The sequence below is a fragment of the Capsicum annuum genome, chromosome 3 (genome assembly GCF_002878395.1).
Source record: "Capsicum annuum cultivar UCD-10X-F1 chromosome 3, UCD10Xv1.1, whole genome shotgun sequence".
NCBI classification, from domain to species: Eukaryota; Viridiplantae; Streptophyta; class Magnoliopsida; order Solanales; family Solanaceae; genus Capsicum; species Capsicum annuum.
In genome coordinates, this window is record NC_061113.1 from 267,541,209 (window position 1) to 267,559,303 (window position 18,095).

Sequence of the window (18,095 nt, forward strand, 5' to 3'; positions counted from 1 at the left end):
ATCGATAGAAATAGAGAAAGATCTCTTTTAATCAAAAGTAAAAATAAACAAATAAAAATAACGGCACATTCAGTATATGTTTTATTAAATCTTCATTTTATTAGTTGGAATGTGATGTTATTATATTTGTCAAAAATATTTGGCCAAACGTATGACTATAAGGTGAAATGAGTCATTTTTGGGAAAGTTTCCCTTAGTCGCAAAAACAATATTTGAGGACACTGAAATTGGTGAAATCCTTTATACCCACTGAAACTAGCAAAGCTGCTCAGCTCTACACACAATATTTGTCTCTGCTTCTCTTACTTAAGTTGTTGCTCGTTTGTCACCAATTTCTCTCTCTGTTTTTCCTTTTTTTTTTAGTTTCAATTTTGATAAAATTAGCTCAAATTTCTAGTGAATGGAAGATTGTCTGTGAATTTTCTTGATTCGAATTCAATTGTCGTTTTTGTTTTATCAAAGATAGATCCTTTTTGCTCAATTTTGTAGTGGGCTTACCCATTTTTTGGATTTTGACAATGCTGATAATAGTTTTGTAAGTTGAAATCAACAAAATATTTTATGGGTATTTGTTAAATTAGGGTTCTCTTGATTTGATTTGTGTGGGAAAGAGGATTTCTTTTTGTGAATTGTGGAGGTTATTTGGTGATTCAGTTTCTTCTAGGGTTTTAGTTTGTTTTGCTGTTTTGTATCTATGGCTTCGTATAGGCCATTCCCTCCACCATCTCAGTCGAGTTTTGTTCCGCCGCCACCCCCGCCGCAGAATCAGAATCCTCCGCCACCGCCGCCGTCTCAATCGAGGGGAAGTCAGTATTCGCAGAATTGGGGTTATGATGGATCTTCGTATTATCAGCATCCTGGTTACGTTCCTCCACCTCCTCCTCCGGGGAGGAGTCAGTATCCGCCACCGCCTCCGCCTGATTCTTCGTATCCACCTCCGCCACCACCTTCCGGGCAACCTCCTCCACCTCCTGCTCCAATGTATTATCCGTCTTCGCAGTATTCGCAGTATAGTCAAAACCAGCCTTTAGAGCCTCCACCTCCACCTCCTCCTTCGTCTCCTCCGAGTTCATCTATTCCTCCTCCTCCACCGCCTTCTCAACCACCGTCCCCTCCGCCACCTCCTTCGTCAGCTCCACCTCCAAGCCAACGTAATGAAAGTAGGCCTAGTGGAGAGAAAAAGCGAGAATCTGGTTGGCGTGAATCAGGGCATCGGTCTAAACAGCCAGGGCATTCAGTTCCTCCATTGCCAGTGAAGAAAGCTAATGCTCCTTCAGGGAGGGTTGAGACTGAGGAAGAGAGGAGGTTAAGGAAGAAGAGAGAGTTCGAAAAGCAAAGGCATGAAGAGAAGCATAGGCAGCAATTAAAGGAATCACAAAATAGAGTGCTGCAGAAAACCCAAATGTTGGCTTCTGGTATGAAGGGTCATGGGTCAATTAGTGCATCGCATATGGCTGACAGAAGAACTGCCCCTTTGCTAAGTGGTGAGAGGACAGAAAACCGGTTAAAGAAGCCGACAACATTTCTTTGCAAGTTAAAGTAAGACGTTAATTCTGGATACATTACCTGCGTAGAGATTGTTTAAACTTTGATCATTATATGTTCCAGTTGTTCTACATTGGATTAGTTACCTGATATATATTATCTGCTCTACTGGAGATTGGAGTTTTCAAGCATCCTGGGTGGTTAAAAGTGATGTTTTGCTATGTTACCAGTTTCAAAAAAAAGAAAAAGTGACGTTTTGCTTGAGATACTTTTGGAATGTTACAGACCACTATATGCTTTGACTTACCTTGTGATGAGACGATAAGCATCCATTTAAGTATATGCAAATATAATCTTGCCATCCTCCCCCATAGCACATGGAATTTTGTCGCAGTGCTTTAAGATCTTTTTTAGTTTATACTTTCTCCTAGTTCTGTTCAAATTTGTTCTTGTTGGTGTGGTTTAAGTTTGGGTCATGGTAAGGGTGAACTTTACACGTGATGCGAGATGCTTGTTCCATAGAGTATGTTGGTGATAAACTTAATGGACATCAGTTATTATTCAGATGGTGGGTGTATTTAGTTATTTGCTGAATGACTTTTCTTCTATTATGTCATTTCTTTAAAGTTGTTCCTTTCTGTGTCGGAATTATTTGTGAAAAGACTATGGTATGTATCTTTTGGGACAAGCAAATCTTGTTATATATTAGAGACTGCTGAACGTTCTGTAATTATGTGTACTCTGCAGATTCAGAAATGAATTACCAGATCCGACAGCTCAACCAAAGCTTTTGACTTTAAGAAGAGACCCAGATCGGTATGTAATTCTGCTTTTCATTTTGCTGGTCTTCACACTTGTATGTATGATAATCAATTCAATGACCAATGCATCTTCTGGCAAAAATAGAACGAAGCAATCATGCTCTTTATATGTAGACCAAGTGTTCACCTTGGGAGTGCAGCTTTTGTTAAGGTTGTCACTTGTCAGAGTTAAATGAGGCTTCTTTCCCAAGTGCTGCTCGCAAACTTTTCATGCGCTTTTCCCCTTGAACATTTTTATTGTAGATTGCTACATATTCTTAATCAGAATTGTGCTTTAACCATCACCTTTGGTTAGTCTGATCCAGAAGTAGTCAGGCTGTCTCTGTTGGTGTGAGAATGGACATGGCCGCATCTATTTCCTCTTTTTTTTTTTAACCATTTTTATATAACGGTGTAATTTGTTGAGTTTTGGTTGCTGTACAACATTGCCCTGCCCTCTATAAGTCACACTATGCATGAATTTGCCTGTAATTTGGCCTTTAATCTTTGAAGGATATTATTCTTTTCTACCTATTAATCGGCCAATGCTTTAATAATTGTTACATTTCTCATGTTAAGATGGTAGTCTTTACAGTTAGTGGATTAACATTATTGAGCATTGCTTCTGAGCCTAATTTGAAGTTTGAGTGCGAGGACTAACATTTTTGAGGAATAAATGACCTTTGATTTAGTAGTTACTAACTTCATCTGCGCTAGAGTAGGCAAGCGTTTAGCTCATCCTGCCCTCCTCTTCCCTTTCCGTGTCCTATCTTTTGGGAAGCAAATCTTGTTCGAGGCAGGTGCCGGTCTTACTTAATAGATTTCGAAAGCTTATCCGGGGTTCTTTAAATGTTGTGTCTTCGTACATCGTGATTTCATTTCTGGGTGCTTCTTGCATTTGAATTTCTACTTTTGCTTGGAATGGGAGATCTGGGAGAGAGTGGTCGAGGTGAGGCTGAGACAGATAGTGTCTATTTCGGAAAACCAGTTTGGATTTATGCCTGGCCGCTCGACGACGGAGGCAATTCACCTGGTACGGAGGTTGGTGGAACTGTATAGGGAGAGGAAGAAGGACCTGCACATGGTGTTTATCGACCTGGAGAAGGTTTACGACAAAGTCCCCAGGGAGGTGCTTTGGAGATGCTTGGAGGTGAGGGGAGTACCGCTGGCATATATCAAAGCAATTAAGGATATGTATGATGGAGCGAAAACTCAGGTGAGGACGGCGGGAGGAGACTCAGAGCATTTCACTGTCCTGACAGGATTGCATCAGGGATCTACTCTTAGTCTTTTTTTGTTTGCGTTGGTGATGGATGTGTTGACGCGGCGTATTCAAGGGGAGGTGCCGTGATGTATGCTTTTTGCAGACGATGTAGTCCTGATAGATGAGACTCGAGGGGGTGTGAATGACAAATTAGAGGTGTGGAGGCAAACTCTTGAGTCTAAAGGGTTCAGGGTGAGCAGAAGCAAGACAGAGTATGTGGAATGCAAGTTTAATGACGTGAGGCGGGAGAATGAGGTAGTAGTGAAGCTGGAATCACAGGAGGTATGTAAGAGGGATAGTTTCAAGTATCTCGGGTCCGTGATCCAGAGTAACGGTGATATTGACGAGGATGTCTCGCACCGTATTGGGGCGGGATGGATGAAGTGGAAGCTCGCGTCGGGGGTGCTGTGTGATAAGAAGGTGCCGCCCAAGCTTAAAAGCAAATTCTACAGGGTGGTAGTCCGGCCGGCCATGTTCTATGGAGCGGAGTGTTGGCCAGTTAAGAACTCCCACATCCAAAAAATGAAGGTGGCAGAAATGCGGATGTTGCGCTGGATGTGTGGGCTGACTAGAGGAGATAGAGTTCGGAATGAGACTATCCGGGAGAAGGTTGGTGTGACGCCAGTGGAGTGCAAGATGCGGGAAGCCCGATTGAGATGGTTCGGACACGTGAAGAGGAGGGGCTTGGATGCCCCGGTCCGTAGGTGCGAGAGGCTAGCGTTGGATGGTTTTAGGCGGGGTAGGGGTAGGCCGAAGAAGTACTGGGGTGAGGTGATTAGGCGGGACATGGAGCAGTAACAGCTCACCGAGGACATGACCCTAGATAGGAAGGTCTGAAGGACGCGAATTAGGGCAGAGGACTAGGGCCAGTTTGGGTCGCTAGTGTAGGGAATTACTTGGTGGGGGTTTTATTCCTGTTATGATTCCGTGTTCCATGTTTTATTACGAATCTGTGTGCTTTCCTCTGTTTTATATTACTTATGGGTGCCGTATTTATGTTATGTAATCTTGTGCTGTGCTTTACTATGTGTTTGTGTGGTATCTCGTGCCTTGAGCCGGGAGTCTATCGGAAACAGCCTTTCTACTTCTTTAGAGGTAGAGGTATGGACTGCGTACATCTTACCCCCAGACCCCACTAGGTGGGAATACACTGGGTTTGTTGTTGTTGTTGTTGCTTGGAATGGGAGACTGCACTTCCGTTGATTTTCCATAAGCTTTTTGATGCAGCATATGGAAGTGTTTTCTGGAGGATTTTGGCTATATGTTTGCAATATATATACAATGAATTAAAAAAATATATACATACAAAGAATTATTGAAGTGTAGAGACTGCTGGGAAGAGCGTAGCTTGAATGTGATGGTATCTTGATGTCTTTTCCACCTTTCTTCAGCACTTCACACCATGTAGCTTTTGATACATAACTCCAGGTTTTTGTCAGAGCATTACTGCTGTCATTTTTCTAAGAGCAATTCATTTAAATGTGCAGCTTCGCGAAATACGCAATTACCTCATTGGAGAAAATGCACAAGCCTCAACTATATGTTGAACCAGACCTTGGAATTCCGCTTGACCTTCTTGATCTCAGTGTGTACAAGTATGTTACGTGCTCTCTCTTTCCTTTTCTTTAAGCAGCACATTTTAATGGAAAACTTCTCTATTATTTTACCTTGTTGCTGGCTTGCTTAGTCCTCCCAAGGGTGTAAAGATACCACTTGCTCCAGAAGATGAAGAGTTGTTGCGTGATGATGAGCCTATAACCCCCATCAAGAAAGATGGCATAAAAAAGAAGGAAAGACCAACTGACAAAGGTGTTTCTTGGCTGGTCAAAACACAATACATCTCTCCTCTTAGCACGGAGTCAGCAAAACAGGTTCCTGCTACTTATAGTGTATAAAGAATGTTTCTCAAGGAATAGCAAAACCTTATTTAATTAATTGTTTGTGCCATTTGTAGTCTCTGACTGAAAAGCAAGCTAAAGAATTGCGAGAAAATAGAGGCGGCCGCAACATCTTGGAGAATCTTAACAATAGGTTACTTCTGCTTTCAGTGTCCATGCTATTCATGTCTAAAATAGTGAGACATAGTTGATCCCTGAATATTGTATTCCTGAAACCCTGTTTGCAGAGATAGACAAATTCAAGAGATCAAGGCATCTTTTGAGGCATGCAAGTTGCGGCCCATTCATGCGACCAATCACAGATTGCGGCCAGTCAAAGTCCAGCCACTTTTCCCCGACTTTGATCGGTAAGTCTGCCTCTCATTAGTCCTTCCCCTTTCATGTTAGATTTATTTGTTGAATACGAGTGATGTGAGAAGGTTATATTTCAGTATGATTAATGCATTCTTCCTCTATATTTCTCGTCATCCAAAACTATGTGGTATACGTCTTCTGATATGCATTCTTAAAGGGCTCAGACAGTTCCTAGTTTCTTTATCTATTATGGATTTATCATCTTGTGATAATTAAAGCTTCCAGTCTTTTTTTCTCTTTTGATTGTCTGGAAGGGGAAAATTTATATCAATTCTCAATTCTCAGGCCTGGAGTGGTCCCCCCCCTCCCCGACACCTACGGAGTAGGTATGAACCGGGTCGTCCCTTTTTTTCTCAATGCCAAAAAGCTCATTATTTTTTTTGACTTGGAAGAGGATTCCATGATAATTCGAGTAATAATAGGCTATGTTTTTCCTTTTCTGGTGTACTTTTAACATTTTGAGCCATGGGGGATAAGGTTTTCTTTATTTCTGGCAATAAATCTTTTGAGTTAGTCGATAAGTGGGGATTACACAAGATGGTTCTTATTAATTGAAAGAGGTAGAAGATTCACTTGCAGCCTAAAAATTGATGAGGTGAATCTGAGATGGGTTTGTGAAGCTCTTAAAGAAGCTTCACTTATTAAAGGGAATAGCTGCAGACGATGGGGAAGGAAAATCCAGGTCTGCACTTTCAGAGTCTTTCAAAATTTCAACATTCACGGCCGCTTTGTTAGAGTGGAATCTCTGCTGGGGAACAAAAAATTGGCAGTCATGATCCCAGAAGTAAGTTATAATAGTGGTTTGGGCAATATTGCAGGGAAGATTCTCCGCTTCCTGGGGAAAGGTCAGGTCACAACTCGGGATTCCAGCTTGCCCAATCACAAATAAAACCATATATTGAAGCTGCTAAAATTGCCCAATGACCTGCAATTCCAGGAAATGCAGCAGCTAAAGTGGATGGTAAAAACTCTGTATAGAGAACATGATGTCCTGGAGTTCCTATCCAAATGCCTCATTGGGTGTTTCAATGACTCTTTCAATCTCAGTCCCAACTCGGAGGTAATACAGAAATGGTTTACAAACAGATGGCAAGTTACTGCGGGACTTAAAAGTGACCCCGATTAGTCACAACCAATTTCTGTTTGACTTCCCATCTAGACAAGAAGCAAACAGAGTAAAAGCAGGAGAATGGTTCTGGAATGGTAGGAAGCTGTCACTGAGATGGTGGTCGCCGGTGTCGGGGTCGGAGATGATAAGTCAAAGAAAAGAGCAGCGTTGGATAAAGGCTTTTGGCATCCCTCTCCATTCTTGGACTCTAGAGACCTTCCGCACATTCGGAGACAGATGTGGTGGCTTCATCGATGTTGATGAAGACACGAAGAACAAAACTCATCTATATTGGGCTTGCATATGCGTGAATAACCATACAATAAACACTCCGGCGACACTCGATCTGGTGGTGGGTGAATGGAATTATGAAGTTTCAATCTTGGAGGATCATCACACCAAACCTCGGCCCATTCAGGAAAAACTTTCCGATAAATCGACTGCCGGAGCAGGTTCCTCGAGCGTCGCAACTTTGACAAACGTACAAGCCACCAGTCATGTGGGGAGGCAAGTGTCCAGCTTTAATTCAAATATCAGTCCAGGTGTTTGCCCAGCAATCCCTGCAAACAGTAAAGGAGTTTTGGGTCAAAATTTAGATTGGGAATATTATAAGAAAGGCCCAAAAAAGAAGGCCCACTTCAGAGAGTTAAATCAAATAAAGGCAAAGACTTACTGGAAGATGGTGGGCCTCAAGCCCCAACCCAAGTGCCAACAGGTTTAAAGTTATCTGATGAAATTGCTCTCTCCACCACATTAAGCCCACAAGCAACTCCTCCTCCTCCTCCTCCTCCTCCTCCTCTCTCATCTATAATCCAAGAGGGTTCCCATGCAGAAGCAAATGACGAAGCCAATCCAGTTACGAACTTCAAGCAACTATTGCACCAACCAATCTTTAGACAGGAATTGTCACTGGTACAGTGCTCTGATTTTGATTTCTCCTCTCCTTCTCTTTCTGAAACTCCTCAATTGCCCTGGTATCGGGAGGGGTCTAACCCTCAGATAGTGCAAGAACCAGTAGTGATTGAAACTTCTAAATGGACAAAGCTTACCATGGTCAAGGCATGTAAAGCTTATGGGGTTAAAGCTAATGGTTTTGAACATGAGTTGCTGGACATGATTATTAGAATGGAGCAGAGAAGACAATTTCAACTACAACAGAAAAATTGTGATCGAAATTCTGTGAAGGAAAGCAAGAACAAGGGGGAAGGCGAGCGTAAGAGACTAATCTGTGGAATAAATTACGACCGAAAAGCTAGAGAGGGGAATAGTACAAGGGAGAGGCACCAAAGATCTTTCTCTGGATGAAAGTTAAGATCATGAGTTGGAACGTGCAGGGCTTGAATGATGGGGGAAAGAGAAGCACAATTAAGTCACTGATTCGCAAGTGGAAAGTGGATGTTCTATGCCTACAAGAGACACAGATAAAAGAGTGGTCTTCTAAATTGATACAACATATTTGGGGAAATAGATGGGCAGATTGGGCAGAATTAAAATCATGTGGCACCAGGGGTGGTATCATTATACTTTGGGACAGAAGACAATGGAACTGTATCGACTCCCATCAAGGCTCATATACAATTTCATGCATGCTAGAAAGCCTACAAAAGGACTTCAGGTGGTGTTTTATGGGGCCTATGTCATACCAACCCCGAGAGAGGAGCTTTGGGATGAAATTGCAGGAGTTAGGGGATTGTGGGGCAACCAATGGGTGTTGGGTGGTGATTTCAATGTTTGTCGATATGAGAGTGAAAGGCTAAATTGTATACAAAGATTCAAGGCTATGAAAACTTTCTCAGATCTTGTAATCATACAAGATCTGGAAATCATTGATCTTCCATTACAAGGTGCATATTACACTTGGTCAAGGGGAGCTAACTATACACAAGCATCTAGAATTGATAGATTTCTTATCTCCTCTGAATGGTGTGATTCATTCAAAGCTGTAAAACAACTAGCTCTCCCCAGAGTCATCTCTGACCACAGGCCTATTCTGTTGGAGAATGGTGACTGGGAAGCTAGCCCTTCTTATTTCAAGTTTGAAAATATGTGGTTTCAAGTTGAAGGCTTTTTGTATAAATTGAAGAGTGGTGGCAAGGCTATACGTTCAGTGGTAGTCTAGATTATATTCTTATATAAAAATTAAGGAACCTGAATAAGGATATTACAAGCTGGAGTAGAGAGGTGTTTGGTAAATTAGAAACCAGGAAAAGCAAAACTCTTGATGAATTGCTAACCCTGGAACAATTAACTTGAAGCAAACCAGCTTCAACAGCAGAGTCGGCTCAAATGCAAAACCTGAAAGTAGAGCTGCAGAAGTTGGCAAAGGCAGAAGAAGCATCTTGGAGACAGAAGTCTAGGTGTTTATGGCTCAAAGAGAGGGATAGGAATACAAAATACTTCCAGAAGGTGTCAAATTCTCAGAGAAGATACAACAACATCGACAACTTTCAGTGAGAAGTGAAATCATTGAAGACTAAGAACAAATAAGGAAGGAGATTTTGGACTTCTATGAAAATCTTTACACAGAACAAGAACCATGGAGACCAAGTGCAAATTTTGAAGGGCTAGCCAATATAATCAGGGCCCGGATGGTTTTACAATGGCTTTCTATAAAAAATCTTGGGGGTTTATTAAATCAGATGTTATGGGGACCCTAAACTATTTCCACCAACATGGTAGCATGGTCAGATCTATCATGCATCCTTTATTGCTTTGGTACTAAAGAAAAAAGGAGCAATTTAACCGAAAGATTATAGGCTTATTAGTCTAATTGGGAACATTTACAAGATTGCGGCCAAAGTGCTTGCAGAAAGGCTCAAGTTTGTAATGGGAAAACTTGTTTCCAATCATCAATATGCTTTCATCAAGGACAGACAAATCACAGATGCGGCACTAATTGCAAATGAAGTTCTGGATTGGAGAACGAAAAGTAAGGAACCGGGCATCGTATGCAAACTAGACGTAGAAAAAGCTTTTGACCAACTCAATTGGTCATTCCTCTTCTCCATTTTAAGACAAATGGGTTTTGGAGAAAGGTGGATTAAATGGATCAAGTTCAGCACCACTACAGTGAAGTATTCAGTTCTAGTGAACGGAAGTCCAGTTGGTTTCTTCTCACCACAAAAGGGGCTCAGACAGGGAGATCCCCTCTCCCCTTTTCTTTTTGTCCTAGCCATGGAGGGCCTTAGTAATATGTTGGATAAGGCCAAGCAGCTGCAATGGCTGGATGGTTTTAATGTTGGCACAAGGAACACTGTTAATGTCTCACACTTTCTATATGCCGATGACATTCTTGTTTTCTGTGGAGCAGATAGATCTCAAGTTCTTTACCTAAACCTAACACTGCTCATCTTTGAATCACTTTCGGGCCTTCATATAAACATGTTAAAAAGTGTTATATTCCCTGTTAATGAGGTTTTAGACCTAGAAGAGCGTGCAGGAATACTTGGTTGTAACATTGGTTCCCTCCCAACCACTTATCTTGGATTACCCTTGGGTGCTGCATTTGGATCTACATTTATTTGGGATAGGGTGATTGAGAAGTTTGAGAAAAAGTTGGCAGATGCAATATCTATCAATGGGTGGGAGATTGACACTGATTAACAGCGTGCTAGACAGTATTCCAACTTACTACATGACTTTATTTCCCATACCTAGCAAGATATTAAAGTAGCTTGATAGGATCAGGAGGAATTTCTTATGGGAGGGTAACAATAAGGATCACAAGTTTCACCTGGTAAAGTCGATTAAAGTGGTTATGCCAAAACAAATGGGAGGATTGGGCATAAAAAATCTAGCACTTCACAACAAATGTTTACTCATGAAATGGATATGGAGGTATACTCAGGTGGATCAAGCTCTATGGAAGGAAGTAATCAAGGCAAAACATGAAGTCGAAAATCATTGGTGCTCCAAGCTGTCCAACTCCCCTCATGGTGTAGGCCTATGGAAGAGTATATGCAAGCTTAAAGATGAGTTCTTTCAACACACTCGGTTGGTAGCAGGTAATGGTGTACATATCAGGTTTTGGAAGGATAGGTGGCTGGACAATATCATTCTGATGGAGGAATTCCCTAGGCTGTTTCAAATTGCACGTGCACCAAATTCTTCCATCTCTCAGAATAGGGAAGACAACACTTGGAATGTACTTTTCAGAAGGAACCTAACCTACAGGATTGGGAAATCGAAGAAGTGGTCAACTTGTTCTCTAGGCTAGAAGGCCAGGTGATAATTGTCCAAGAAACAAGCTAAGATAAGATGGGATAGTGACAAGGATGGTAAATACTCGGTGAAAGCAAGCTATGTAATCTCATTTGCTCCTGATGGAGTGCTTGATAACTGGCCATGGAAGTTGATATGGAAGACAAAGCTCCCACCAAAGATCATATACTTCAGCTGGACAGCTCTTCATGAAGCTTGCCTCACTCAAGATAACCTTAAGAAAAGGAAATTTCAGATTGCCAACAGATGCTACATGTGCCATCAGGACGTTGAGTCCAACAATCATCTATTTTTACATTGAAAAGTTGCTGCTGGCTTATGGAGTATGTTTCTGTCTATATTTGATATTAATTGGGTAATGCCACATAGCACCAAAGAGGCCTTTTGATACGGAACAAACAAGGGAACACGAAATCACACTCCAAAACAGTCCACAAATCACAACAAATCGTGGATCAAATGGGGACCTCTCTCAATTCACTATCTAGAACAAGAAAGAAGAGGATACAAGGTGTTAATACACCAAAACAGCCAACCAAGAACAAGTTTAGCAACACAAGATGAAGCTCCACAATATTACAATAGCAACAAGAACAAATAGGTTACATTAACAACACAAGAAGCAGAAACTAAAATAAGATACAAGATAGGTAGTTAGACAAGTGTTGATGTAGTCTTAACAACCCAAGAGCATATTCCACTCTTGGACCTTTAAAACTTCACACAACAAACACCTAACTCTTACAATTAACACAAGAGAGGCGTCCACCACCCAAGCACCAACGTATCAAGCAAAATGCAATACACAAGAGAATCCACCCTTATGTTATGCCCTAGTTTCAATTGGACTCTCTCTCACTCTAAGAGAAGTATTCTTCAATAATAATGATCAACTAAAGAAATAAATCCTACAATGTTTTATTTATACTACATTACAATAATAGACAAAATGACAAAAGGGCCCTTTAGTGACTAGTCTTCAAAAATACTCAAAAGTGTCATGATCATGATCATACTTGTATCATCCTCTCCATCTTGAGAGGAATTTGCTCACAAATTCATAACCTCACCTCTTTTACAAAGGCACTTCACAATCTCCTTCACACGGCCACACATCTTCTACATCTTCCTCGCCTTGCATTTTAACCTCTTTTTGCTTTCCATCTTGAGGCTTGCCATCAACCTTAGCCGATTCAATTGCTACTTCTTCCCCAAGATAGTACAATTTTCCCTCCCTTAGGATCACATTCCTCCAGTTTGGGCACTCACTAGCCTTGTGCCCCCACCCTTGGCATTTGAAGCATTGAAATCCCTTGGGATTGGAAGTAGAATTCAATTTACCTTCATACCTTGGAGGATGTTTTTGGACAACCTTGGTGGCCTTGGGTTGGGTAGCTATGAATGAGTTATCTTTGAGCTCCCTCTCAACCTCTGAAGCCGCATGGAAGATGCCATCCATGGTGTCGAATTTGTGAAGCGTCACACTAGTGGAGATGTCCTTGTTTAACACAACCTTGAAGCGCACAATATCATGACTTACTTGCTCGCCTCGGTGGTCAAGTTTCAACATCAATTGTTGAAATTCATCGTAGTAAGCCATGACACTCTTGTTCCCTTGCCTCAAATTGTACAATTTAGCAAGGAGCTCATGCCTATAAGTCTCGGGCAAGTACCTTTGTCGCATAAGGTTCTTCAATCGAAACTAAGGAGGAGGTTGTCCCCCAATCATCTCATTCCCAAACCGTAACATACTCCCACCATGTATTAGCATACCCTTCGAAGTGAACTATAGCATAACAACTTTTTTTTTTCTTCGGTGAGATCATTAAGTTGGAAGATCTTATCACAAGATGACTCCCATGCAAGGTAGGCTTCGGGATCACTCTCACCTTTGAAAACGGGAAGGCTCACTTTGATGGAATTTGAGACCTACATCTCGGTTTGGGTGGCCATCTCTCACCTCTCAGCCTAACTCCCCATGTCTACGCCTCATTCTTTCTTCCCTCAAGTAAACATCATCATACGGCCCATAGCCATCATGTTGTCCTCCCCTACCATATAGCCCTCAACATGGATGGGTCTATTTGGGTTAAGTGGAGCTTGTAGTGGCGGGATTGGATTTGGATAGTGAGGTCTTTGGTCAAGTGGAGTTTGGATGGGAGGGTTAGGGTTTGGTGATGGTATTTGGGTTCCAAGCCCTTCTTGTTGGACTTGGTGGAGTGGAGAATGACTTGATCTATCTTGTTCTCGGCTTCGGGAGTAAAGATTGATTTGATTTATGGCAATTGGTGTATATTGCATTTGGTGCAAGGTCTCGGGAGTATTAGTTGGGGAAATGTTTTGAGGGGTAGAAGGTCGACTCCTTTGGCTTTCCACACGTTCTAATCTCCCACTCATTGATGCCACATCCGTATCTAATTTCTCAAGACCCACATTCAACCTAGCCATATCTCGAGACATAGTTTCAAGGCGAGCCAAAATGAGATTGATGGCATTATTATCCATTGTTTGAGCATTTGAAGCCTCAGGTTCCATTGTGATGGTATCGAAAATAACCCTTCAAGTTACGGTCCAATCATACCAAATCAATCCGCAACGTCACACACAATAATACAATGCAAAACCTACAACACAAAACACACGTTATTTCAAAACAACCTCCCACAATGAGATCTCACCTTCAAGTTCTTCAAACTCAAAAGCTCAACATTGGTGGATGACTCAAATAACCTCCAATTTAGCTCAAATTCGAACCCTATACTCCTATAGTGTTAGAGAACACAAATCTAACACTAAAAACACAAGAAAAATGCAAAATCAAAACTCAAAATTTGACCTAGGGTCAAAAACGGGTTTAGTATATTTTTGGGGGATTTTTGATTTTGACACTTCTTTTTTTGTTGGGATTTTCAATTTCTATACTCTAATAGTGTTAGGGAACAAGATTTAACACTAGAAGAAACACACAAAAATCAAGTTTTTTGAAAGACCCTAAAAACGTGAACAATAGCTTCTTTTTTTTTTCAAGATAACAATCCTAAGATTGATTTTGTTGGAATAAAATCAAACCTTGCTTTGATACCAAATAATACGGAACAAACAAGGGAACACGAAATCACACCCCAAAAGAGTCCACAAATCATAACAAATCGTGGATCAAATGGAGACCTCTCTCGGATTCTCTATCTAGAACAAGAAAGAAGAGGATACAAGGTGTTAATACACCAAAACAGCCAGCCAAGAACAAGTTTAGCAACACAAGATAAAGCTCCACAATATTACAATAGCAACAAGAACAAACGGGTTACATTAACAACACAAGAAGCCGAAACTAAAACAAGATACAAGATAGGTAGTTAGACAAGTGTTGATGTAGTCTTAACAACCCAAGAGCATATTCCACTCTTGGACCTTTAAAACTTTACACAACAAACACCTAACTCTTACAATTGACACAAGAGAGGCGTCCACCACCCAAGCACCAACGTATCAAGCAAAATGCAACACACAAGAGAATCCACCCTTATGTTATGCCTTAGTTTCAATTGGACTCTCTCTCACTCTAAGAGAAGTATTCTTCAATAATAATGATCAACTAAAGAAATAAACCCTACAATGTTCTATTTATACTACAACAACAACAAACCCAGTGTATTCCCACCTAGTGGGGTCTGGGGAGTTCTATTTATACTACATTACAATGATAGACAAAATGACAAAAGGGCCCTTTAGTGACTAGTCTTCAAAAATACTCAAAAGTGTCATGATCATGATCATACTTGTATTACCTTTTGAGTGTTGGTGCAATTGGAGAGTTGGTAAGGCCATCAAGCCAATCCGGAAGATGATACCCTCTTGTATTTGTTGGAGCGTATGGTCCGAAAGGAACAACAGATGTTTTGAAGGTTTATCAACTCCAAATCACTCCCTTAAGGCGGCTAGGTGTCTTTTGTTATCTATATAGTTGGCATAACCTTTCACCCATAGATTCCCCTAGATTCCCCTGAGAACTTTTTGAACTTTGTTAGCTCCCTGGTAGTGTAGCCCTTTTGTTTTTGAGCTAATGTACTGCTGTCTTTCTCCAACTTTTTGTACTATTCTGCATCTTCTTAATGCCAGCAATGAAATTTCTCATTACTTCATCAAAAAAAATAATAGGCTATGTTTTTCTATGAACAATGTTCACTTTTATTGCAAAATTTAGCAAAACCCCCATGTGGGCAGTGCCTAGCACTATGTCACACTCTTTGTTGCTGTTGGTTCTGTCTGGAGCAGAGCTACACTAAATATTAAATATTGTTGAAAATCATATATTAATTAACAATAATGATTTAACTTGTCGTGACACGTTTTAACTACAACATCAACAACATACCCAGTATATTCCGGAAGTGGGGTCTGGGGAGGGTAAGTGTACGCAGTCCATACCACTACCTCAGAGATAAGATAGAGAGGTTGTTTCCAATAGACCCCCGGCTCATCTTTTAACTAACTAGTCTCAAAAGTTTTTCAGTCTTTATAATACTCCATGTTCATTCGAACACCTCCACATAAATGATGGAGGGAGCATGGAAGCTTATCACTTAACATAGAGAATCTCAAAATTAAAGGGCTCTCAAACCCTTTATCCATTAATTTGGGCTTTTGATATATGTGACTTGACACTCGCTATTTGTGGCACTTTTGTATCCTTCACTGTCTCTCGTTCTGCTTTACTTTTTCTAAAATTTATGGCATGTGTAGATGCAACTGAAAAAAATAATCTGAAATTGTTCTACAATTACTGTAGGTAGACAATTGGGTCTGGTATACTTTTTAAATTTTCTTGGAGTTCCCAAGACATCCCGCTTGTACAGATGATGATTGGATGGGATTTGTACAGGAGATTCCCTGATTGCTATCTTTTCTTGCTCATCTCGTACACTGGAATTCTTTTGCTCTCTTTCTAGACAATGAAATAATATTTGCTTCTCAAAAGTGAACAGCAGAAGCTGAATGTAGTTTTGCGTATGCAAAAGATTCTAGCAGTAAATAAATAGCTGCCTGCAACACTTTTTCCTATTATCTTTCTGTAAAACTCATGAAGCCATTAGATTATGGCAATCTCTTGGTGCTGCATAGAACATGAACAAATAATGCTACTTCGCCAGGTACATGGACCAGTTTGTGCTTGCGAATTTTGATAGTGCTCCAACTGCTGATTCAGAAACCTACAACAAGTTGGATAAAACTGTTCGTGATGCATGCGAATCACAGGTGAAATTATTGATTAGATGTCTTTCTCAAGTTGTAATGCTTTCTCCAGATTAATAAGCTAAGGTAAGGAGTCCTTTGGGCAGTAGATGTGAAGGGGCAATTTCTAAAGTGAAAGAAAGATTGGCAAAGTTTAGCTTTTCCGTATGAAAACTAAGACACCCTATATATTCATCTTCGCCAAACTTAAATCTGGAATCTTTTTGCAATCAGCTCCTGTCCAACATCAATTGATATGGAGTTTTTTTGCAATCAGCTCTTTTTCCAACATCAATTGACCAAAGCAAAAATGTCCAATCCAGGCTTTTATTAGATTAATGGTCTTTGCCAGAGTGTTGATATATAAGTCTTCTAGTCTCTGGACATAATTATTGTCTGAGTCACCGGCATGGATAATCTTCTATCTACCCTCGGACCTCCATGACACTATGATGTTTGTATGCAATCTTAATGAACATATTTTGACTTGCAATACACCTTGCAGGCCATTATGAAAAGCTTTGTGGCTACAGGCTCAGATGCAGATAAACCTGACAAATTTCTGGCATATATGGCCCCTGCTCCAAATGAGGTGAAATTTCATCTTTTTTTAATGGAAAGGTTGGTTCCATGGGCATAAATCTTATTTAATTATATTATGTTGCTTTTCATGGATTGTGACAGCTATCGAAGGATATGTATGATGAAAACGAGGATATCTCATACTCTTGGGTTCGGGAGTATCACTGGGATGTATGTACCTTCTCTGAGTGCTAAAGTCTGCCTATCTACAATTTTGTACATTGATAAGTTACTTAGTTGTGTTAATATTTCCCTCATGTGCCCATTGGCAGGTACGAGGTGATGACGTAGATGATCCTACTACATACGTTGTGGCATTTGGTGAAACAGAGGCCTGTTACATGGTAAAACTGTGTTTTACTTGTAGAACTTTATATGTGGTTTAACCCTGTAACTTAACACCACTGTCAATGTGATTCCATCCAGCCTCTTCCAACAAAGCTTGTTTTGAGGAAAAAAAGAGCTAGAGAGGGGAAATCAAATGATGAAGTCGAACATTTCCCAGTTCCCTCGAGAGTTACAGTAAGGAAGAGACCAACTGTAGCTGCTATTGAACTGAAAGAAGAAGGGGTAATGAAGCCCAGCCCGACTCTAGCTTCATTTTTTCTTTCCTGCATGGCCTTTCTATTTGCAACTAAACTAGTTATGACATTGTTGGATCTATTTAGGGTTATACAACAGCTTTGAAGGGGAGTGTGTCAAGTTCCAAGAGAACAAGAATCGGTCATGAAGATGCTGTCGACGAACAGCTGCTTGATATGCATGATGGTGATCAAGATCAGTCGAGTGGTGGCGAGTACATGTCTGATTGATTCCTTCAAATTTATTTCAGATAATTTACAGCAGAGGAAAAGAGAAAAAGGTGTAGGGGAGTAGGTACACGAGAAAAGTTGCATAAATAAACAATGCTTTGTACCATATAGGAATTTTGCTCTTTGAAATGATTGAACTTTCAAGTTTTTTGCATATGATGCCATGATTCTGGCCTGATCATCATTCTTGTGTGATCTCCCCTATTCTGTACCCTCCTCACAGATCTCTCTTTAGGTTTGTCTATTGTGATTTAGTTCTCGGTATTAGGCTATCAGCTTTCTCAAAGTTGCTCGTTGCGCACTTCTGCACGTTGTTGCAGTGTTTACAAATGAGCTAGG

At 40.7% G+C, this 18,095-nt stretch overlaps 1 protein-coding gene across 1 annotated transcript; it reads left to right on the forward strand.

Annotated features, from left to right (window-relative positions):
- The first annotated feature begins 106 nt into the window (after positions 1–106).
- Positions 107–17,940, forward strand: LOC107861790 (protein PAF1 homolog). Its single transcript, XM_016707160.2, has 12 exons — positions 107–1,539; positions 2,233–2,301; positions 5,037–5,144; positions 5,237–5,420; positions 5,504–5,580; positions 5,675–5,794; positions 16,281–16,386; positions 16,868–16,954; positions 17,047–17,115; positions 17,217–17,288; positions 17,371–17,514; positions 17,613–17,940. Exons 1-12 carry the CDS (start codon positions 695–697, stop codon positions 17,754–17,756), a joined length of 2,025 nt encoding a protein of 674 aa, XP_016562646.2. The 5' UTR covers positions 107–694; the 3' UTR covers positions 17,757–17,940.
- Positions 17,941–18,095: the final 155 nt, after the last annotated feature.

Excerpts from the sequence above, each read along its gene's own strand:
- LOC107861790 (XM_016707160.2), top strand. The coding sequence starts at position 695 with ATGGCTTCGTATAGGCCATTCCCTCCACCATCTCAGTCGAGTTTTGTT. Across the intron at positions 5,795-16,280 it reads CTTTTCCCCGACTTTGATCG|GTACATGGACCAGTTTGTGC; the intron begins GTAAGTCTGCCT and ends CTACTTCGCCAG. Across the intron at positions 17,289-17,370 it reads AAACAGAGGCCTGTTACATG|CCTCTTCCAACAAAGCTTGT; the intron begins GTAAAACTGTGT and ends GATTCCATCCAG.